We start from the raw sequence: 20,445 nt of genomic DNA on the forward strand, positions 1-20,445 counted from the left end.
AGAGAACATGCGTTGTCTGCGGAGGTCCTCTGCGTCGAGTCAGATGGCGTGGGGCGACGTCAGCGCTTTTCCCGGACGATAAAAGGTCCTGGAGGACGATGGACAAGTTGAACATGAACTTTGTAGGTCCCCCGGAGGCGTGATCATGCCAACTCGATGGCGCGACGATGGCGCAATCCTCGGCGGTATGCCCAAATCTGGACTGAGGTGGCGGCGGCACGTGATCGGCCGATACTCCCACGCTCCGCGCCGCTACCAATGTTCGACTTCGATTCCGCACGCAGACACAGCACAAACCACCTCGGATGACGATGACGCTCACGACTCCTTCAGAAAGTAGCGAGTAAGATGATACCGCAGACAAAGGACCTACGTCATTCATGGGACTGCACCCCAAAGCGCCTTCGCGCTCGAGCGGTCTTGAGTAACGCTGAGGGTCGCGAACGCATTGTACGGGCACGCCCATGGGCATAGGTTCGAGAACGTTCCTTGTCCAACATGCGCCTACCGGCCATGGTTATCGCCTATACCAAAACGTACGCGAAAACGTGTACGTCCACTCATTACATTTCTGACCTTCAGGGACGCTCCTAGACTGCGCGCCAATGCCCTGATCCTTCAGAGCGCTTCTCCGTTCAGCCACCTCCTGAGCAGCTCCAGCGACTCCTTTGGCTTGTCATACGGAACCTAGCGAAACCCTCAACAAGTGTTTTCCCCATACCGGTAGGTCCGAAGTTCACGTACCATATGCCCCGCTGCGTGCACCGTCGCAAAGTTGAACTGCCCGTCGCTGGTGCTGCGCGTCTTTCCCGCCGAGACGCCGTCCACGTACCAATTCCGCAGCTCATGGCTGGCGAAGTCGGCCTGCCCGGACCACTCCAGCGCGAGCGTGAAGCGCTCGTTGCCAATCTAGACACACTTGAGCCCACTGCCCTTCTTTACTCAGCACATCTTGCGTACCCAGCTGCACCTCCAATCATAGTCGCCGACGTAGATCAGCACCCTAACGCCGCGCTCGAGCAACGCGCCGACGTGGTCTCACGTCGCTACGTGGAGCGCGTCCTGCGACAGGTCGAAGCTCGTGCTGACGTCGGCGCTGCAGGAGGAGAAGTTCGCTGGCACGGCGGGATCGACGCCGAGTTTCTCGCGGACTTCAGTTCGAGAAAGGTAGTTGCTTATATGTCTGAAGGGCGCATTAAGGGGGTTGAAGGTGAGGCGAGAGGGCAGAGTGCAGAGGAGGAAGGTCCACCATACTTGGTAACTGGGTAGCACAGCGTCGTCTCAACGGTGCCATTACAGGGTTGGCTGATATCGTACGGGTTCATGCCTAGGGTACGATAGCGTCAGAGTGAAAACGCAACCCCAGTGAAAGACATACCAGTATCATAGAATGGCTTCTCGATTGCGTCTAAGCAGACGGAGGTGGCAGCCCTACAATTCATCGCATCGTACTGGTCGATACACGCCTCCCGGAACCACTTCTCGCACCGCTTGGTCTGCGTACGATATCAGTGACGCCAAGAGGGTATGAAACTGTCGCAACAACTCACCATGCTCTTCATCTGCACGCAAGTCGCGATGTCAACGACGGGCGGGAGAGACGCGTTCGTGCATTGCATGTCATAGCGGGAGAGGAAGATGGTGAAGGGATCGGAGACGCCGTTCCCTGTGTGGGTGTTGAGATGCGTCAGGTGATGCTCTTGCAAGAGATGAATCGCACCAATGAGTACGGAAGACAGGTTCACAGGGGTCAAGCCTGCCTTGACCAGGGCGACATTCTGGTCGTATACAGCGGAGGCGTAAAGAGGGAGGTAGCGACCCTATGCGGAACAAGGAGACGTTATTGCGCATGACAAAAGGGAGCGTAGGACTTACAGCATACGACTCGCCAGCCATATGGAACGGCCGGCCCTTAAACTGGGTGAAGTGCTCGAAGAATATGGCGACGAAAGCAGCGATGTCCTTGGCGCCGTCTTCGGTGGTGTACTGCGTGGTCTTGAGAAGTTGAAAATATCGCTGCCCATTGGAGAGACGTACGACATGCTCGCCGTAGTCTGCGTACGAGTAGCCAACGCCGACAGGCTGGACGTAACGGAGTCAGAAACAGGCAGAGGAAACGAGCAGCAAGCACAAACCTGGTCGATGAAGAAGAGGTTCGCATTGTTATTCCATGATACGGGGTGGTATCTGGGGCCATGCTCGTCCGAGATACGGCAGGGACCAAGCTCCATGAATAGGCCGACGGCAGAGGAGCAGCCAGGGCCTGCGTTCACGTTAAACTATCCGCTGAGAGGCACCGTCAGACTAGCAAACCTCCGTTCGTCCAAAAGATGACATCGTCCTTCGCCGGATCGTTACGGCTCTCAAAGAAGTAAAAGAACAGGTGCCTGGTTTCGGAAATGTCCAGATATCCAGTGTACGAGCTACGCCCTTGTCAGTCAGTACAAGTCACGATATTGAGCCTCACAGAATGATGTACTCACTTGACCGACCCATCGCAGAACTTCGACTTCTTCAACCGCACGCTGTATTCCGGGAAGAAAGGGTGAGAGAGGGACGTGAACTCGGTCTCGGGCAATGCCGATAGGCTCTCGAAAGGCGTGAATAAGCCTGCGTCGTAAGGTTCCTGCTGAAAGAGGGTCTGCGCCTTAGCGAAGGCCGACAGCGCACAGGCGCAGATGGTCCAAGCGGCGAGGATCATCGTAGCAGGTTCCAAGACCCGCTTAAAGCGCAAGTACATGTCGCCATAGGATTGAGTGAGCATGACTGTTGAGAGCAAGAGGCGGCGGCAGACACAAACACAAACACGAAGATGATGGTTCGAGACAAAGAGTACAATAGGAACAATGACTACCTAATTTGGCGGACTTCCCCATTGGGCCGGTCCAAGCACACCAATCCCAACACTCCCACCTGTGCGCCGGACCGCAAGAGAACTCCCACCTAACCAAGCTCCCACCGGATCCTGCAACTCCCACCAAATTCGCATCCTCCTATATCCATCACGTGAAGAGCATTATCTTTGGCGCACTCCTCTGCTTGTTCTTCGACGAGCGAGGGGGACGACCCTGGTGAACGGGGGTGGTGGCCGAGGACAAGTGGGCGGGGGAAGCAGGACGCGGAGAAGGAGGAGGAGAGGGGGACGACCGACGGGCAGGAACAATATACGTGCCATAAGCCTGCTCCATCTGGTACCCCTGCTCGGCCTCCGCGTCGAGCTCCGCCATAGAGGCAGCCATGTTCGCATTGAAGTGCACCTTGTCCATGATCTTCTGCTTGATCGCCTCAGGCATGGCGAACATGCAGAAGGCGGCGATATGGCCGGAGCGCCCGCAACGGTGACAGTCCCTGCTGTTGACGTTGCACCAGCGGTATCCCTTGTCGTCCATCCAGAATGTAGTGGGGTCATTCTGGCGCCCGTCCGACAGACTCTCCTGCTCCTGGCGGCTACGGCCAGCACGAGCGGCGTTGACAGCAAGGAGCGAGGGAGTGAACTCCTCCTGCTTGACGTTGAACGCCGCACCAGAGTTCGAGGTGAGCATGCTGATCGCGACGTCGAGAGTGAGGGAGGATTGGGAGAGGATGTTGATACGTATCTGGTCGAAAGAGTCATCCAGATTGATGAGGATGACGTCCATGACCTCGTTATCAGAGACGGTGATGCCTAGGCCAGTGAGGATGGCCTTCTGCGCCTTGACGTTGGCGATGTGCGTCTCGATGGGGTGCGAGGGGTCATGGCGACACTGCTGGAATGCCTTGCGAGCATGCATGCGCTTCCAGGGTGTGGCCTTCTCGTACTTCTCCTTCAGCACCTTCCAGAGCGCCTTGCCCCCTTCAGCTTCCTTGACCAGAGCCATGGGGTCTGGGCCAAGCTTGCTAAAGAGCAGCCACTCGAGCTCCGCATCGAGGGGCTTCTTGGCCTCAGGCACTGCAGCAGCAGGGTCCTTGGTGATATACCCAGCCTGGATAGCGCGGAAGAAGCGGGCCAGCTGCTCCTTGAAGGCATGCCAATCGGCCTGTCCCATGAGCTTGGGAACATTGTCCAGACCTCTAATGAGGGCAGGAGAGATGACAGACATGGTGGATGAGCCGAGAGAGGGTGATCAGATAACAGGAAATTTTTGTGAAGGTTTTATGAGGGTTTAAGCAAGCAGAGAGACTGTTTCGGAGGTGTAGAGTAAGCTAGAGCGCGGGGCTCATAACCTGTTGAGAGCAAAAGGCGGCGGCAGACACAAACACAAACACGAAGATGATGGTTCGAGACAAAGAGTACAATAGGAACAATGACTACCTAATTTGGCGGACTTCCCCATTGGGCCGGTCCAAGCACACCAATCCCAACAATGACATGAGCTGACAAAGGTGCAACAGTGTATAGTACAACCCTCAATTTAGATACACTTGATGCCTCTGGCCGAGGACGTCGGATCGTTTCGCCGCTATACATCGCAACCTTCGAGTGTCCACCTAGCCCGCAGTGACCGTAAGCACTATGGGGAAGTTCAGCCTCGAGAGCATGATTTCAGTCAGATTAGATCTCTTTTATTGAACATCGTATCGGTTTGTGGGGCAAGAGTGAAAACTGCAGGTGAGCGTGCTAACCAGGTGCTGTCCGCGTGACCGGCGAAAGGGTTTCAAATCCAGCTATATGTGGCGCTTTCCCACGGTAATGATGCGCATTGCGAGACCGGATTGGATGTCACCTTGCGCATGTTCATTGTTCAATAACTCTGAAGGGCCGTTTCACGGCAGGGCCCGCTACCACACCATCTAATTCACACCACACCAGTTGGGTTCGATCTTGAGCGGCTTCACAGTGAATGAATTTTGCCCCTCAAGCTCTCTCGTAGCGCCCGGTGATGATGGAGCCCGTACTCAGTGGGGCGCATCCAGCGACCCTGCCCATCGCACACTCGCACTGCCACCCGCCGCCCGAGCGCGCCTTCCCAGCGTCGTTGATAATATGCCCCCTCCCAACCCTCTCGTCCACTTCCCGCTCTCGCACCCCACGCGCACGTATTCGTGCACCCGCCCTCTGAGTATGTCTGCTCACTAATCGTTCCCTCTCGTAAGACGGTGGCGATTGAGAAGACGGGCGTGGGAGGGTGCGATATTGCAGTCATCGTCTGAGACACTGGTCAGGGTAAGGGCACCGCTGAGTGGGCAATGTGCGTTGCCATCGTAAATGGCCACAAGGAGAGTGGGAGACGAACAAGGAGCAATATTTCGGAGTCAGGGACAGCCACGTCTGGACTTGAGCACGTGCGAGCACGTGATGACTTTGCAGAATGGGCCATTTGCGATTTCGCGCTTCGTCCCTAAGACCCACTACCATAAATGGTAGCGGGAACTTCAATCCTCGCACACAAATAGCGCAAACTGCTTTGAACGACTTTTGGGTGTACACTGTCTTTCTCAGATGATACAGGATAGGAAGCAGTATGTTCCTCAAATGCACATTCTGGTCACGGCGGCCAGTGACTGCAAACGCCCTTTTCAGGGGGTGTCGCGCGCGAGTCTTGAGGTTCGCATGTGCAACTGAGAACTCCAACTTGAGCTTGGCGAATGCTCGCGCTCATTGGATTGAGAGGGTTCCCCGCCCTGCATGCGTCTGGCAGCCGTCGTTGCAAAGACGTACGCAGGAGCGTGGCCACCAACTCATTACGATTGCTACTGTAATGGACTATCCTGAACTCCGAGAGGGGAGTGGAATCCGTGGTCAAGTGAGGTCGCAAGTCGTCGCTCTACCTCTTGCCGAAGGGTACTCGACGACATTGACTCGACATGGAGATCGACGCGTGTCGGGTCGAGTCAGCGTCACCACCATGTTATAAATTGGCAAACCGGTTCTGCTTTCTTCCTTTCTTCCCCATCGTCTTACCCTTCTGTGATCTCGCTTCATAGACATGGGTGGTAACACTACCAGCTCGACCGCTCCTACCGCGGCTCAAAATGGCCATCTGAACGCGCTCGCCGACCTCGATGTGAATGGATGAAAACTTTCCGGACCTTGATGATTTACTCACTCACCTCATTATCAGGCCAAAAAGCTCACCATCACTCATGCAAAAGAGCTGAAGCCTCTGCCCGAGGAGATTATCTTCGGAAAGGTAAAGTCTATATTCATAGTGATTGACCTCGAACCCCTAACTCAAGCAAACATCCGTGTAGACGCCTACTGACCACATGCTGGTCGTTGACCATGACCCAATCCATGGTTGGAATGCGCCGCAGATCAAACCTTTCGGTCCTCTCTCGCTAGACCCGACCTCGAGCTGCTTCCACTATTGCCCCTGTGTATTCGAGGGTATGAAGGTGATTTGTGGCAATTGTCATCAAAGTGAAGATACTCATAGTCGCATAGGCATACCTCGGCCCAGATGGCAAGCCGCGTTTGTTCAGACCTCAGCTGAACATGGCCCGCCTGCTTCGCTCGGCCGTGCGGTCGACACTGCCGGTATGCAATAGCGTCGCCCTCTGAGTCCCGTTTTCCCTGACTTTTAGTAGGCCTTTGACCCTGAAGCCGCCCTCGAACTCATCAAGCGCCTTGTCGCACAAGAGGCGCGCTGGATCCCCGACAAGCCGTATCACGGCCTTTACATTCGGCCCACCATCATCGGGACGCGGCCATGTAAGTACCTTCCTATCGTCGTCGCACCCCCTGTTGCCGCTTCGCCACTCCCACGACTGCTTCAAACGCTGACCCTCTCACCCAGCCGTCGGGGTCATGCCCACCGACGACTACGGCCTGTTCTTCGCCGTCTGCGTCCCCGCCGGCCCCCACTTCGTTCCGGGGACAAGCCAGCCCCTCGCCCTCCTCGCCGTGGAGGACCGCGTGCGCGCGTGGCCAGGCGGGACGGGGGCGTACAAGATGGGCGGCAACTACGCGCCCGCCTTCGAGTCGCAGAAGGACGCGATAAGAAGGGGGTACAACCAGAATCTGTGGCTCATCGGCGAGAACCAGCAGATCTGCGAGGCGGGGATCATGAACTTCTTCGCGGTGGTGCGGAGGGAGGATGGGGGTGAGTACTTGTTATCGGGGAGGCGAGGTCGAGGCGGTTGGGCTGACGAGTTTCGTTAGATGTCGACCTTATCACGCCCGAGCTCGACGGAACTATCCTTCCCGGGATCACTCGCCAATCGATCCTCGAGCTGGCGGACGCGCACACTGCGGGTAGGACGGAGCTCCCAGGCATCTCGCCCTCGACGAAGATCCACACGCGCCAGCGCCTCATCACGCTCCCTGAGCTGAGAGAGCTGAATACGTCGGGCAAGCTGCTCGAGGTCTTCGCATGCGGTACGGCTGTCGTGGTCGTACCGATTGGCCGTATTGGGTACAAGGAGGAAGACATTGAGCTCCCGAAGTACATTGAGGGGTACGGACCGGTGGCGAAGGGTCTTTGGGAGAGGCTCGTGGCCATCCAAGAGGGTCGCTTCGAGTGGGAGGACTGGAGCGTGCCATGCATTGAGTGAATGACATAGTTAGACATTAGATGAAAAGATATTGTATGTACGTTCGCGAATGTAACAGAATATCAACTCTACGAGGGGCGGAAGGAACATTGTGGCGAAGGTATGTGTCTAGAAGGCACGGTTGATCTTTACGATGCCGCCGCCCACCACAGTGGGCTGCCCGATGCCGCCGTTACGCGAGACGTACAGGCTGTTGCTGTCGACCGGGGTGCGGCCCTTCGCCACCGCCGTCGCCGCCTGGAGCTCCGTGGCATTCTGGCTGCCCGCAATGACCGTGCTGTTCCCGCTCGCCAGATCCACCCGAATCACATCATTGCTCCCGAACACCGCAACGATCGCGCTCCCCGCGCCGTCCAACAAGAAATCGTCGTACAGCTCGCCCTGCGCCACGACCTCCGCCGGCCCCGCCTGGCTCCCATTCGCCGCGACCGGGACGCGAGCGAAGAGCTCCTGCGCGACGTTCGTGAAGTACACAGACTGCGAGTCCGCGTCGTAGTGCACGCCGTTCGCGGCGGGGTAGTCCGGGATGGGCTCGCCCTTAATGGAGAGCGGATCCTGAATGGCCGGCCAGTAGTCGCCCGACGCGACGTCGACGAGGTAGATGATGCCCGAGCCCGAGTCCGCGACGTACACCAGGCCCTCCTCGGCGGAGAAGACGCCGAGCCCGTTAAGCAGCTCGCCCTCTGGGATGTCCGTGACCTTCTCGATGGCGGCGGGCGACGCGATGGAGCCGTCGGGCTGCGCCTCGAACGAGGAGAGGTCGACGTGGAAGATGGACCACGTGCCGGGCACGGACTCGAGGCTGAAGACGGAGAAGTTGCCCGCGGCGACGTAGAACTGGTCCTGCGCGAGCTCGACGATGCCGAGGAGGCTCCCATAGCCGTCGAAGGAGTGCACGAGCGCGGGCTTCGGATCGACAGCGTACGGGGAGATCTGGTAAAGCTCGGGGGCAGAGTCGACGCTGGCGAGTACGTTCCCGTTGGACCGGACAGCCAGGTTCTCCACGGAGGTGTTCACAGGGAAGGCGTAGATCTCCTGGACGTTCGGGGAAGGCACTGATGATATTGTTAATTGACTTTCGGTTGAAAGCATTCGCCACTACTGACCGGGATTGCCATAAGGCGATGCATGAACCATGCTCAGTGCAAGGCTGACAAGGGCCGTAAGAGCGAACGAGGCGAACATTGTCTTCTGAGCGAAGGCTTTCCGGGGAGTGGCTGAAGAGGATGGGTTGGAGTAGCTGGCTTTTCCACTCGACAACCGGTTGCTTTATATGCTCGCGAGGACGCCGAAGACCCCTGCAAAGTTGGTCATCATTGTCCGCTAGTCTTCGAACTTGAAGATCGCAACAGGGACTGTCGACATCGAATGACTGAAACGCGCCTTGCGGTTCCCTCCCGTGGCACTGAGGGAGGATCTACCAGCTACCTAGGTAGTTGCGCGGGTGAGCAAACATGCTGAAACATCAAGTAATCCGGTCGTAAGGGTGCCCACCATAGCTTACCTCACCCGTCCCTGGCCGTGGCTATACTTCGCCGGGAGCATCAATCACTGACTGAGCCCAGCCTGGACGGTTCACCGGGCCGGCAACGTGGTCGATCCTGCTCGGTAAGACTTGCAAAATGAGACGCCAGTGCTCTAGTAAGTGACCCACCTAATTGGCGCACTTGCTCATTCGACGCAACTGCTGGAAAGCTGAAGCTGGAAGGTCATGGCACCCGTCTGATCACAAGCAGCCGTCGTTGTCGAAAGTCATACCCCGCCAGAACGCCCTACCTACAACATCACATGCTCCCTCTTCATACACGGCTCCATCTTCACGTCCCTTTCCTTCACCACCCGCTCGACCATCGTGCGCGTGAATACGATGAAGTCCTGGTCCCCGTCCGGCCCCGTCGACAGCGTCGCGTGTCTGTCCAATAACCCCATCTCGTGCAGAGCGAAAGCAGCGTCCTCGGCGCGCAGATTCGTCGCGCGCGCGATGTCCTCGAGCGTGCAGCGCACGTAGGCGTGCGTGAGCGCGCTGCCGTCTTCGTTGGGCGTTGTCTCCAGCGTGCGACAGGCGAAGATGGGATCTGCTGGGGCGGGGCATCGTAAAGACTAGGAAGGAAGGGCTGATATTGAAGAGCGTACCGATGTAGGGCTCGGGCTGCGGTACAGGGGAACTGACCTCGCCGGCCCAGCCTTTGGCTTTCTTCGGCCGGCTGCTGGCGGGCGAGCGCATCTCCACTTCGGGCGTGCCGATCTCGAAAGTCATGCCGTACGTTACACGCTTTTGGGGTACGACTGTGAGCAGTTGCCTACAATGGAATGTCGGAATCAATTCGCCGGTTGATCATCAAAGGCAAACCTTAGCAGCCTAACAATAGCGGCGACCCAGTATGCAAGATAACTTCGCAAGCCGAGGTCGGAAAGCGGACGCTCAGGTGAGCCAACCTTGCCTGCCCGACGCGATATTTCGTAGCCTCGTCGTGAATGAGCATCTTCGCGATGTCAACACCAGAGCGTACGCACTGAACTCAATCATGAGGATGCCGAAAGCTTTGCGCTGGTACGGCGGGAAGACCGTAATGCACGCGAGGTTGTAGTCGTCGTAGGAGACCTTCTCTTTGGAGAAGTAGCCAACGGGGTTATCTTGCTTCGTCTCGCCATCTGTAGTGACATAGAAGAAGACTGGACATGCGTTGGCACCAGTCCATAGTGAAGGAGAAGCAGGACTCACAATTGTCCAAGTCGAAGAAGACGGTCTTGATGTCGATGAACAGCTTGCCAAAGAGAGCAAGGTTCTGGCAGTATATCTATGCGAGTATGAGGGAAGGGCCAAAGTTCTTCTGGATAAAAGCGTACCTTCTCCTTCGCACCGTCAATCTCCCATATCGTGTGTGCGCCCCGCTGGTATACGCGGCGCCCTGGGGGATGGAACATGGTGCACTTCCTCTAAACGAATGGCCGTCAGGCTGGGCTGGATAGACGTGATCGGGGGAAGCGCACTTTGTGCACCTCGAGGTGCGCCATCTCGGAGAAGTATTTGAAGCATAGGTCGCAGACGTAGATGCACTCTGTGTCGCCCGATGAGAAGTATTTCCCAAGCGTCCCCGCGAACAGGTCCGACGATCGACCATGCTGGCGTAAGGGTTGGTGCACAGGTTGCGAGGATGTGGGCATGGGGATCTCGCTCGTGTCGACATCGAAGAGAGGGTACGGGGAGAAGTACCTGACGAGGGGGGAGGGTCAGTACGTAGAGTGGCGCAGTCCGGCAGGCTACGCACCATGTTCGTATCCGCCAATGCCTGAAGCACACAAACTCGAAGTTCTTCTGCTGCGTGATCCGCTTGTGGTGCTGCAGGTCGTACTCCTCCTCGGACATGATGATCTCAGGGCCTGGGGTCGCGCCATCCTCGCCGTATACGCTCGCCTCCGACATGATAGCATCCCCGTCCTGCGATACGCGCCGCCGCTTGCGCCGGTGGCTGTCGTGTTCGTGGTGGTCCCCATTCGCCTGACTGTCCATCATGGGCCTCAAGCTCTCCTCCGGCACCCACTCGTCCATCCGTTTGTCGAGCCTAATGTAGTGCACGTACGCGCGCCCATCTTGACTCTTGAGCACCTGAGCGGGTTCTGCCTTTCGAGTTCGTGTAAGAGCAAGGTTTGCGCATGCCATAATGGCTTACGCTCTATGTTGTTCTTCGTAACATAGTAGAGCCTGCTCTCAGACGCAGAGGGGACGACGACGTGGGTCACAGGCATGGGGGAACAGGAGGAGAACAATGGGCGGCTTTGTTGATTGATGCGTGCCTGCAATCAAATCGCGCCGGCATATGGACATGTCAATGTGCGCAATGCTCCTCCGTCTTGACCTTCATCCTCTCGCAAATATTCCAGGGCTCTCTTAGAGTCACTATCTCTGCTCAATAGGGAGGATGAAGCTACAAGATCCCTGTGCGGCATTCTAGCAATTTACTTGGAGGGCGTGGCACAACGGCATGCTCGCGAGATTGAAGGCGGGAGAGCATCGCTTGCGCTGAAATACAGGATAAATCATGTGCTGCGACGACACCTCTCAGCGCCTCCGTCTGCAGCAACATGCGTATAACAATCCAAGGATAACGCCGACGCCGACTGACAACGATGTTCAAGGTGCGTTCGAGGCTGAAAATCCTGGACACTCACCCACAGCGACGATGACACCGACGATTATGCCTACGGGTGGCTTGTGTGTCTCGCTACAGCCTCCTCTGTATACGTGTCAACACAAATCAACCGCGACGATATGCAGGAATCTACCCTGTGCAAGTCTCCGCGACAGCCGCATCGCACAGCAGCGCGACAAGGAAGAGCCAAATGTGACTAGAGGAAGGAGCGAGGAAAGGTGCGTGTACAACGGCATGAGCCATTTTCAGCGAAGGGAGAGCCAGGGAAAAAAATCAGTGGCAAGGATCGTCCTCTCCCGACGTTATAACTCGCCCTTCTGCCCGCCGTCACCTTGGAGCGCGCCTGGCAACATCGCAGCGCTAGCTCCTCTACTGAGCGCACTCGTACTGGCGCATCACTGTCTCGCCTATAGAGGTGGCGCGGACCGAAACACGCCGCTTGCGCAGAGCCAACTGACCGCGGGGTTGTGCATTCCCATATCCCTCCATGACTTTAACCGCGCTCCAATCCGATCCTACGCCCATTGAAGTTGGCTACCCCGGAACTGGACCTCTAACGCTCACCCATCATCACAAGCTCACAGGCAATGCTCGTCTTGATGAATGTACTCCACCGCAGCTTGATATACTGTTACAGACTCTTATATGGTCGACGCTACGCTGTTGGGAGCTTCTCTTTCCCAATCCCCCGCCACTGCAACATGATCCTCGACCTTTCGTACTTCGCAGCATTCTGCTTTGCCTTTACCTTCCTGCCCCTCGCGCGGGCGGACACAATTTGCAGTGGGTAAGTTCGAATGTTTCTGGTACCTTTATATGTTCGTCATCGTTCCCGACAGAGGCGGCTGCTACGACACGCACAAGCCCTCCACGCCCGCCATCATTGGCATCGTTATCGCCATCGGTAAGCGACTCGTCGTCCTCCACTCACAATACCTCCCGCTATTGTCACTAGTTTGCGAAACGACGCTGACATCTCCTTCACTCAGTCGCCTCCGCCTCTCTCATCGGCTGGTCCATCGCCCGGTGCGTCCGCGCGCGACGCCAATCTCAACCACGGAACGGTCAATACGCCTTCGTTTCTCACGGACCCGGCCACACGACGACCGAGTTCGGAAAAGCTGTACGATTGCAGAGTGGGATGAATGCGCGTGGAGGGGTGGTCGTTTGAAATTGAAGTGTTGATTGTTGTTTCCATCGTTCGATATTTATCCTGTATCGATAGCGCCAGTTGCACTCGCCGTATTTATTGCCCTTTGAGAGGGCCTTACAGAAGACAGTCAATCAGCCACAAGCATTCGCGTTCCATCGCGCTACCATACAAAGCTAGATTATTACAGGGCTTTAGACCCACAAATATACAGTAGTAGTAATCCATCCTCGTCGAGTCCGACGATACAACCATTCATAGTAAGGGCAGTCCATCGAGCGACAGACGAAAAACAAGCGACACAGAGAAAAAAGAACAAGGAGAATGCAGCCACAGCGCCGAGAAGCTATACAAGAACAGAAGACGAGCCTACTGGTACCGCTCGTCAGCGAACACGACTTGCCTCAGGCCCTCCGCCGGCTGCGTGACAAGGCGTAGGCCATCGGCGTCCATGCTCTTCGCCTTTCGCGGTCCATTGTACGCCCCTCGGCTCTGCCCATCGTACACGCCTTGCTTCATACCCTCGTACGAGGCCCGCCCAAGCGCATCTCCAAAGGGCGTCCGCGGCGTGAGAGGTCCACTCGACGACAGCGGCGACATCAGAGGACCATTGGACGACGAGGGTGTCATCGAGGACAGCGCCGGCGTCATCGAGGATAGAGCCGGCGTCATCGAGGATGACATCGGCGTCCCCGACGCGTACGACGGCGAAGCCATCGCCCTGAACGGGTCAGGCGACAACCTGGCTCCGAACGACGCGTCCGCGGCCACCACCGGAGAGTCCATCCTCATCATGGATGACCCCGCGCCCATTATCGCAGGTGAGCCCATCAACGACCGGGGCCCAACGACTGGCGACCCCACCATCGCCCACTCCGACTCCCCATACACGTTCACGATATCGATGATATCCTGCTCATCGCCCTCATCCAGCGAACTCTCGCGAATGAACGGGTCGTCCGGATACATCGTATCGCTGTTAAACATCGTGCTGGACAGCGCCGAGCTCGACTTCTTCCTCCCCATCCGCAGGCGAGGAACATAGACGCGCAGACGCGACCCGTTGACCTTGAGGCGGGGAACAGAATCGCGCAATCCGCCGAGCTTGCGGAGAACGGAGCCACGGGAGACGGTGAAGACGGAGCTCTTGGACCCCGCGGCGGCGGGCACGCGATACGTGAAGCCGATGCCGCTGCCGATCTGCTGGAGGCCTTCGGGGAGAGGGTGTGTTGCCGCATCGGCGGCAGGCGCGTTCTTCGCGTTGGCGGGCGCATTTCTCGACAGACCAGGAGCGCTCTTCTGCGGCCGAAGCTTGCGGATAGGCACGGAGGAGAGGACCGAGCTGCCCTTGTTGAGAAGCGCGTCGACGGAGGCACGGTGCTTGAGCCACTTGAGCGGGAGCGAAGCCGGAGAGGCAGCGAGGACGGCAGCAGCTTCGCGGTCGATGGAGTCCCAGAACAGGTCCATGCGTTCCTCGGCAGTGAGCTGGGGCTGATCTTGCAGCATCGAAGAAAGCGTGAGAGTCCGCGGCGGCGTGTGTGGAAAAGACGGCGCCTCGTCCAGGGCAAGAGTCGACACTTCCACCTCTTCTTCAATAACGGGGCAGGACGGGTACTTGAACTTGGAGAGGTTCGGGAGCACGTCGGCGGACTTGACAACGGGAGGGAAAGACGATTCAGAAAGCAAAGGCGTAGGAATGCGTTGTGCGACGATAGGGCGAGGCGGAGACGGAGGGACATAGACCGTAGGCGGAACGAGAGCGGCGAGATCCGTAGGTGGGGACGAAGGAGTGCAGATTGTTGGCGGAAGAACGGAGGGATAGCTGATTTGCCGCAGAGGCGGCTCGGTCGAGATCGGGAAGGACGAGTAACGGAAGACATCGCCCTTGTCGGGAACGCGCGATAGACGGCAAGAGGTGACAACGGGCGAGGCAACAGGGAGCGGAGCGTTGGGTTCTTCAGACCAGACGATTTGATCGCAGTCTTGCAGGCTTTTCATCATGTAGACTTCGCCAGTACGTCGGCTCTTGCATAGCTTGACCTTGGAATTGGAGACGGAGAGATCGAGAACACCGTCGCGCAGGAGCTCGAAGTCGGAGAAAGTGGTGTCCTGGCAGGAGTTAATCCAGCGAAGCTTTGTCAGAAATTGACTTACGGCAACGCCTTTGCTGGTGCCGACCCGTTCTTGAGGTTTGGGAGGAAGGGATGGCGCAGAATAGTCCTTGGGAGACATTACCATGATTTCCTGCATAATTGTAAGGGAGCTGAGTTCGGAAGACACAGCACGGCTCACATCGATATCGTCGTCGCTCCACTGCGAGTCCAATTCTTCTCGGATGTTGGTGAAGCGCTGTATGATGGGTTATATGCGCCAGATTACCAGGAAGAGGGGTCAACGCACATCAAGGTTGAAAGTCATATCCATAATCATGCTCGCGTTCTCGCCTTCAGGATTTGTGAGGAGAAAAAGGGATTGACCCTCGTCTATGAACCCGCTGAAAGATTGCTGCTGGACGTGAGTATATGCGCGTGTCGCGCAATGGTCTTCGCACCGAGAACGGTATATCGTCAAAAGGCGGCATCGTAATGCGAGGAGCACCTCTCAGACGTGCAACTTCTTCGTCGCCATCACAATCGCTTTCGTCAGGCGGGTTGTCGCATTCCGAAGTAAGGAACGAGTTCGAGCGTCTGGCGTCGTAGTATTCAATCATGCAGGAAGACGAGCGAGTGAGGGAGGAATTAAGCAGCCGCTCAGCAAAATTCGCCATTACTGTCGTACGCGGGGGGTAGCGCAAGGGAGAGGGCCTAATGGCGGTTGGGGACGAGGAGGACGGGCGTGACGACACAATGTGACGCGCTGCCTCGACGCGAACCGGCAAATGCCGCGACGCCCATTGTTCTCCTCAATCCATACCTTCATCATCTCGGCGGCAATACGCTCTGGGGGTCTCTCCGGATAGAGAAGAGGCTCAGTAAGCTGCTAGGTGGATAGTGACACTCTTGCATTGCTTTTGGGGTCAGAGGTGTAGCTCATAAGGCGTACGAAGTTACATACCCCGCACCTCCATTGCACGTCAAGATGGCCACCACGACGGAAGTTATGAGCAGTGCGAATGAGCTTCTTGGACAACACTCTGTTCTTCTCGCGCGCGTCCGCGCCAAGCAGATTCAGCATCGCGAGCAACTGCAGACCCTCATCTCACCACCTGAGGAGCTCACCAAGCTCCCCCTCATCCCCGAGCACCGCACCCCTTCCCCCACCCCAGAATCATCGGAGACACCACCACCAGAACCTCCAGCATGGCAGCAAGAGGAGCCGGTTGCTGCACGGAAAGACCTCCCGCCAGCGAAACGCGCGCGGATGAAGCGATACCGCAACTACGTGCCAGAGGAGGAAACGATCCGCAACGACTACTCGCAGCGATACGTTGACGGCGGGGAGTGGCCGCAGAACTGGGTGCAGGGTGCCGATCCCGAACGGCGGCATGATGAGTGCGTTCCCTCGTCGTCTCCAACCGCGAGCACGCTTTGATCGAACGCGACGCGTACAGATACCCCAAGCAGCATCGCTTGCTAGTCCTCAAGAAGGAATCCGTCGCAACACACGCTCTTCCCCCATTCTACCTCCCCTACTCGGACCTCTCACAACTTCAACAAACCAAGTTCGACTCCATCCTCGTCGACCCGCCCTTCACCTCCAACTTCACCTGGGACGACTTGCAAGAGCTGCCGATCCCCTCCTTGGCGGCGGACCCCAGCTTTGTCTTCCTCTGGGTCGGCTCAGGCGCGGGCGGGGACCTCGAGCGCGGGCGAGAGGTCTTAGCGAAGTGGGGCTACCGGCGATGCGAGGATGTGGTATGGGTACAGACGAACAAGACGAGCAACAAGGGACCCGGGACGGACAGACCGACGTCTTCTCTCCTCACGCGGACGAAGCAACATTGTCTAATCGGCATCCGCGGCACAGTGCGGCGCTCAACTGACCATTGGTTCGTTCACTGCAACAATGGTATGTCTATCTCTCCCTCTTGTTACCTCTTCTACTGAACGAACGCGGACTTCACTCGCTCTCCCCTCCAGACACCGACGTCATTATCTGGGAAGGCGACCCTACAGACCCCTTCCGCAAGCCACCAGAGATGTACACCCTCATCGAGCACTTCTGCCTCGGTCTCCGCCGCCTTGAGATCTTCGGTCGCGCGCCCTCGTCCCTCCGCCGCGGCTGGGTCACCGTCCTCGCTCCCGGTCAGGAGAAGCATATCCCGCCAGGTCTCGCGCTGCACGTACCTGGCGAGACAGGTGGCGAAGCAACGCGCTGGCAGGGCCGCGAGGCGTGGACGGCAGCCATCCGCGCGTTGGCGGAGGGCCCGCGCGCGGTGATCCCAAGTACGCCGGAGATCGAAGCCCTACGACCGAAGAGCCCGGTGAGGAACCAGCCTGGTGGGGGCAGTCAAGGAGGAGGAAGCCAGGGCGGAGGACGCGGCCCAGGAAGCGGAGGGATGATGAATATAGCCCCGAGGTTTAACAACGGCGGTGGAGGGCAGAAGGGCGGGCAGGGCGGCGGCGGCATGGCAAACAACCCCATGATGGGCGGAGGCATGGGCATGGGCATGGACCCGAGCATGCTCTGGGGCGGGATGATGGGCGGCGGAATGGGCATGGGTGGGATGGGAATGCCGGGAATGATGCAGAACGCGGGCATGGGCCAGGGAATGCAAGGCGGTATAGGGATGCAAGGCGGAGGGGGGATGGGTATGCAGGGCGGGATGCCTGGCATGCATGGAGGCGGCGGGCCGATGGACATGCAGGGCGGCTTCCAGGGCTTCCAAGGTCCTCAGCAGGGCTTCCAAGGTGCGCAGCAGGGCTTTCAGGGCCAGCCGGGTTGGGGCATGGAAGGCAGCTGGGACGGCTCGGACGAGATGATGATGGGTGGCGGTGGGAGTGGAATGGGCGGAGGCATGAGTGGCGGCGCAGTTATGGGCATGAACTCCGGAGGCATGGGTCAAGGCATGATTCCTTCGAACGCCATGGGAGGCGGAATTCCCGGGAACATGCACGGCGGTATGCCTCACAACGTCGGTGGCGGTATGCCCCATAACATGGGTGCGGGGATGCCCAATATACCCGGTATGGGTGGCGGCATGCCGAACCAACTGGGACTGAACATGTCCGGTGCGATGGGCGGAAACAATATGGGAGGCATGCCCGGGATGAACATGAATATGCGCGGCGGTATGGGCATGGGACAGAATATGGGACAATGGGGAGGTGGCGGTGGGAATTTCTAGCTTCGCCTACTGCTGAACGTGTACTGTAGTCTGCATTGCTTCCCTGTCGGACGTCGGACATCTATGTACTTAATCTGTCGGACATGTTGCTTCTCGCTGAGCTTTGTTTTGCATACCAATGCTCTCGTGCTGTATTCCTGGTTCAGACGTGACACTGCTCTTACTCGCTCTGCAGCCGTTTGACTCGTTCGTTGCCTGTGAGACCGACCTTTTGGCGTCCCAAGCACGAGTAGATATGTGTCATACATCGTTGAGGATACTCGATACATCATAATACACGGTATGTCGAACTCGTCTATGTAGCAGTCTACTCGTGACCGCGAACGGGCTTCGGCTGATACGGCTCCTCCAGATACTTCGCCTCCTCATCCGTGAGCTCACCGTCCACGATCGCCTGACCGACACGTTCGACGGAGTTGAAGCCAACAATCGGGCTGGTGACGGTTCGCTGTGCCCAGGCGAGGGCGACCTGAAACGACCATCAGCATCGTCCGATAGAACTCAGTGGGAATGCGTCGGATTACCTGCGACATAGCCCAGCCGCGCTTCTTCGCGATCTCCTCGACCCGCTTGATGATCTCCGCGTCCAACGGGTGATCCTTGCCCATACCAAAGGCTTTGACGAGCTTCGTGCGCGGCGTCTCGGTGTTGGGGGGACGCGCGAGGGCGCCTCCGCCGAGGGCCTGCCATGGGATGATGCCGATGCCATGGTACTTGCAGTACGCAATCATCTCGCGCTCCTAAGCCGCGTCCGTCAGCGACGGACCCCGTCACACCGATACCTAGTCACTCACTTCTTCCCGATAGAGCAACGAGTACTCATTCTGCATGCTCACAAACTTCGTCCACCCATTCTTCCCCGCGACCTCGTTCAACAACGCAAACTGCCACGTGCGCATCGAGCTCGCGCCGATGTAGCGCACCTTGCCCGACTCGACTAGGTCGTGCAGCGCCTTCATGATCTCCTCGGGCGGGACCGTCGAATCGAAGCGGTGAATCTGCAGGAGGTCGATGTATGGCGTGTTCAGGCGCTTCAACGACTCTTCCACGTTGTAGAAGATGGACGCGCGCGAGAGGCCTGACTGGTTGATATACTCCTTGCGCTGGTGCATGGCGGGGTACAGCGCGGGCGTGAAGACGTCGTGGTCGGGGCCCTTGCCGACGAGGCTGTGGCACTTGGTCGCGATGATGATCTCCTCGCGAGGGATTTGGTACTGGTTAAAGCATGTGAGCTTCTGCTTGTCCAAGCCGAATTCAAAAAACGTACCTTCTCGATAAACTTGGCGATAATGCGCTCAGAGTCGCCGTTCGAGTAGATGTTGGCGGTATCGAAGGTGCTGTACATCGCTGTCAGGTGTGAGAGCGGTACACATTGCGTCTACTCACTTAATTCCGCGGTCCCAGGCAGCCTTCATGACAGGAAAAGCCTTTTCCTCGCCAAGGACCCACTGGGTGGACTCGTCCGCAGACTGCGCGGGACGTCAAAACACAGCCATGGGGACTACTGTGTCTACTTACCGCCCACTTCGGATTTCCATACGCCATCGCCCCGACCTGAAGGAAACACGCGTCAGCAAGGCATCGATATCGACGGCAAAGAGGAATTACGCACGATGGGCACAGAGATACGGAGGCCGCTCTTGCCGAGCTGCACGTACTTTGCCGATGGAGCAGACATGTTAGAGTAGAAGTGGACGAGTGCTTAGAGGAAAGGGAGTCGCTGCTGATAGCTTCAGATGCGCAGAGATCCCCCTTTTATACCTCCTTGCACCCCGGTTCTCAATCCGATAATAGACATCGGGAGGGTATGTCATACGTCGGTTGTGCAAGCTATATACCTCGCGCCTTGCAGATCATCTTGAGAAGAATTCCTGTCTCATCAGCTGCTTCATCCAATAGGTCTCCAGACGTCCGAGTCGGGAGGCGACACTGCTTGTTACCCCTTACGAAAGCGTCTCGATGTCCTGTGCGCTTCAACATGAGAGAGAGGCAGAAAGTGGCACGATAACAGCTATATCCGCAGTTGAGTCCTTCTTCGCAGTAGTATATTCGAGTGCAAAGAACGCAATGAACAATGGGCGCTCAAACCCAGTGATCATCAAGGAGGTGCTAGCAGATGCGGGCCGTAAGAATGCGGTATGCCGTAGAATTTGCAAATTCAAAAGCTCAGCGCTCAGAGCTTACACGGTCACATGACACAGAAGCCCATCAGGCTTCTATCGATCATCTATACCTTACAGCCCCCTCGACCTTTAGATCTACCCAAGGATAAATGGACCTCTGAGGACTCTCGCCTGGTAGGTGCACAGCGGCTGTGATGGACTGCCAATATATATTGGCGCGCTTCCTGATAAATCTAATAGTATCGGGCTGATATTTGATGA

General features: G+C 57.4%; 11 protein-coding genes across 11 annotated transcripts; 4 read left to right on the top strand and 7 right to left on the bottom strand.

Moving 5' to 3' along the window:
• Nucleotides 1–618: 618 nt before the first annotated feature.
• On the bottom strand, nucleotides 619–2,764 carry SCHCODRAFT_02520972 (alpha/beta-hydrolase; the record flags this gene model as incomplete). Its single annotated transcript, XM_003026570.2, has 13 exons — nucleotides 619–687; nucleotides 745–909; nucleotides 961–1,003; nucleotides 1,043–1,183; nucleotides 1,255–1,327; nucleotides 1,379–1,496; nucleotides 1,551–1,666; nucleotides 1,721–1,820; nucleotides 1,876–1,986; nucleotides 2,038–2,082; nucleotides 2,136–2,263; nucleotides 2,314–2,423; nucleotides 2,484–2,764. 13 exons carry the CDS (start codon nucleotides 2,762–2,764, stop codon nucleotides 619–621), a joined length of 1,500 nt encoding a protein of 499 aa, XP_003026616.1.
• Nucleotides 2,765–2,857: 93 nt separating this feature from the next.
• Nucleotides 2,858–3,431, bottom strand: SCHCODRAFT_02645097 (uncharacterized protein). The gene has a single exon (XM_050346419.1). It carries the CDS (start codon nucleotides 3,387–3,389, stop codon nucleotides 3,003–3,005), a length of 387 nt encoding a protein of 128 aa, XP_050197023.1. The 5' UTR covers nucleotides 3,390–3,431; the 3' UTR covers nucleotides 2,858–3,002.
• A 231-nt stretch (nucleotides 3,432–3,662) lies between these two features.
• Nucleotides 3,663–4,079, bottom strand: SCHCODRAFT_02480303 (uncharacterized protein; the record flags this gene model as incomplete). Its single annotated transcript, XM_050342780.1, has 1 exon — nucleotides 3,663–4,079. A coding segment is annotated over one exon (417 nt), but the record flags the coding sequence as incomplete, so codon positions are not given.
• Nucleotides 4,080–6,186: 2,107 nt separating this feature from the next.
• On the top strand, nucleotides 6,187–7,473 carry SCHCODRAFT_02673723 (branched-chain amino acid aminotransferase II; the record flags this gene model as incomplete). Its single annotated transcript, XM_003026452.1, has 5 exons — nucleotides 6,187–6,315; nucleotides 6,365–6,457; nucleotides 6,508–6,631; nucleotides 6,717–7,022; nucleotides 7,082–7,473. The coding sequence occupies 5 exons, from the start codon at nucleotides 6,187–6,189 to the stop codon at nucleotides 7,471–7,473; spliced, it is 1,044 nt and encodes a 347-aa protein (XP_003026498.1).
• Nucleotides 7,443–8,931, bottom strand: SCHCODRAFT_02645102 (uncharacterized protein). The gene is made up of 2 exons (XM_003026571.3): nucleotides 8,580–8,931; nucleotides 7,443–8,528 (listed from the first exon to the last, which is right to left on the bottom strand). Exons 1-2 carry the CDS (start codon nucleotides 8,656–8,658, stop codon nucleotides 7,582–7,584), a joined length of 1,026 nt encoding a protein of 341 aa, XP_003026617.1. The 5' UTR covers nucleotides 8,659–8,931; the 3' UTR covers nucleotides 7,443–7,581.
• A 263-nt stretch (nucleotides 8,932–9,194) lies between these two features.
• On the bottom strand, nucleotides 9,195–11,233 carry SCHCODRAFT_02645105 (acyl-CoA N-acyltransferase). The gene is made up of 9 exons (XM_050346420.1): nucleotides 11,145–11,233; nucleotides 10,743–11,091; nucleotides 10,465–10,687; nucleotides 10,321–10,410; nucleotides 10,196–10,271; nucleotides 9,988–10,146; nucleotides 9,824–9,938; nucleotides 9,607–9,773; nucleotides 9,195–9,551 (listed from the first exon to the last, which is right to left on the bottom strand). Exons 1-9 carry the CDS (start codon nucleotides 11,218–11,220, stop codon nucleotides 9,250–9,252), a joined length of 1,557 nt encoding a protein of 518 aa, XP_050197025.1. The 5' UTR covers nucleotides 11,221–11,233; the 3' UTR covers nucleotides 9,195–9,249.
• Nucleotides 11,234–11,341: 108 nt separating this feature from the next.
• Nucleotides 11,342–12,287, top strand: SCHCODRAFT_02131391 (uncharacterized protein). Its single transcript, XM_050341890.1, has 2 exons — nucleotides 11,342–12,208; nucleotides 12,262–12,287. Exon 1 carries the CDS (start codon nucleotides 11,514–11,516, stop codon nucleotides 12,150–12,152), a length of 639 nt encoding a protein of 212 aa, XP_050197026.1. The 5' UTR covers nucleotides 11,342–11,513; the 3' UTR covers nucleotides 12,153–12,208; nucleotides 12,262–12,287.
• Nucleotides 12,288–12,325: 38 nt separating this feature from the next.
• Nucleotides 12,326–12,795, top strand: SCHCODRAFT_02521376 (uncharacterized protein; the record flags this gene model as incomplete). The annotated part of the gene is made up of 3 exons (XM_003026453.2): nucleotides 12,326–12,411; nucleotides 12,464–12,528; nucleotides 12,614–12,795. 3 exons carry the CDS (start codon nucleotides 12,326–12,328, stop codon nucleotides 12,793–12,795), a joined length of 333 nt encoding a protein of 110 aa, XP_003026499.1.
• Nucleotides 12,796–13,143: 348 nt separating this feature from the next.
• Nucleotides 13,144–15,012, bottom strand: SCHCODRAFT_02521109 (uncharacterized protein; the record flags this gene model as incomplete). The annotated part of the gene is made up of 2 exons (XM_003026573.2): nucleotides 13,144–14,883; nucleotides 14,929–15,012. 2 exons carry the CDS (start codon nucleotides 15,010–15,012, stop codon nucleotides 13,144–13,146), a joined length of 1,824 nt encoding a protein of 607 aa, XP_003026619.2.
• Nucleotides 15,013–15,697: 685 nt separating this feature from the next.
• SCHCODRAFT_02645113 (MT-A70-domain-containing protein) lies at nucleotides 15,698–18,364 on the top strand. The gene is made up of 4 exons (XM_003026454.3): nucleotides 15,698–15,753; nucleotides 15,811–16,265; nucleotides 16,325–16,782; nucleotides 16,854–18,364. Exons 2-4 carry the CDS (start codon nucleotides 15,853–15,855, stop codon nucleotides 18,059–18,061), a joined length of 2,079 nt encoding a protein of 692 aa, XP_003026500.1. The 5' UTR covers nucleotides 15,698–15,753; nucleotides 15,811–15,852; the 3' UTR covers nucleotides 18,062–18,364.
• On the bottom strand, nucleotides 18,280–19,649 carry SCHCODRAFT_02645118 (Aldo/keto reductase). The gene is made up of 6 exons (XM_003026574.2): nucleotides 19,580–19,649; nucleotides 19,448–19,530; nucleotides 19,329–19,398; nucleotides 18,856–19,275; nucleotides 18,586–18,801; nucleotides 18,280–18,530 (listed from the first exon to the last, which is right to left on the bottom strand). Exons 1-6 carry the CDS (start codon nucleotides 19,604–19,606, stop codon nucleotides 18,369–18,371), a joined length of 978 nt encoding a protein of 325 aa, XP_003026620.2. The 5' UTR covers nucleotides 19,607–19,649; the 3' UTR covers nucleotides 18,280–18,368.
• Nucleotides 19,650–20,445: the final 796 nt, after the last annotated feature.

The sequence above is a fragment of the Schizophyllum commune genome (genome assembly GCF_000143185.2).
Source record: "Schizophyllum commune H4-8 unplaced genomic scaffold SCHCOscaffold_17, whole genome shotgun sequence".
NCBI lineage: Eukaryota > Fungi > Basidiomycota > Agaricomycetes > Agaricales > Schizophyllaceae > Schizophyllum > Schizophyllum commune.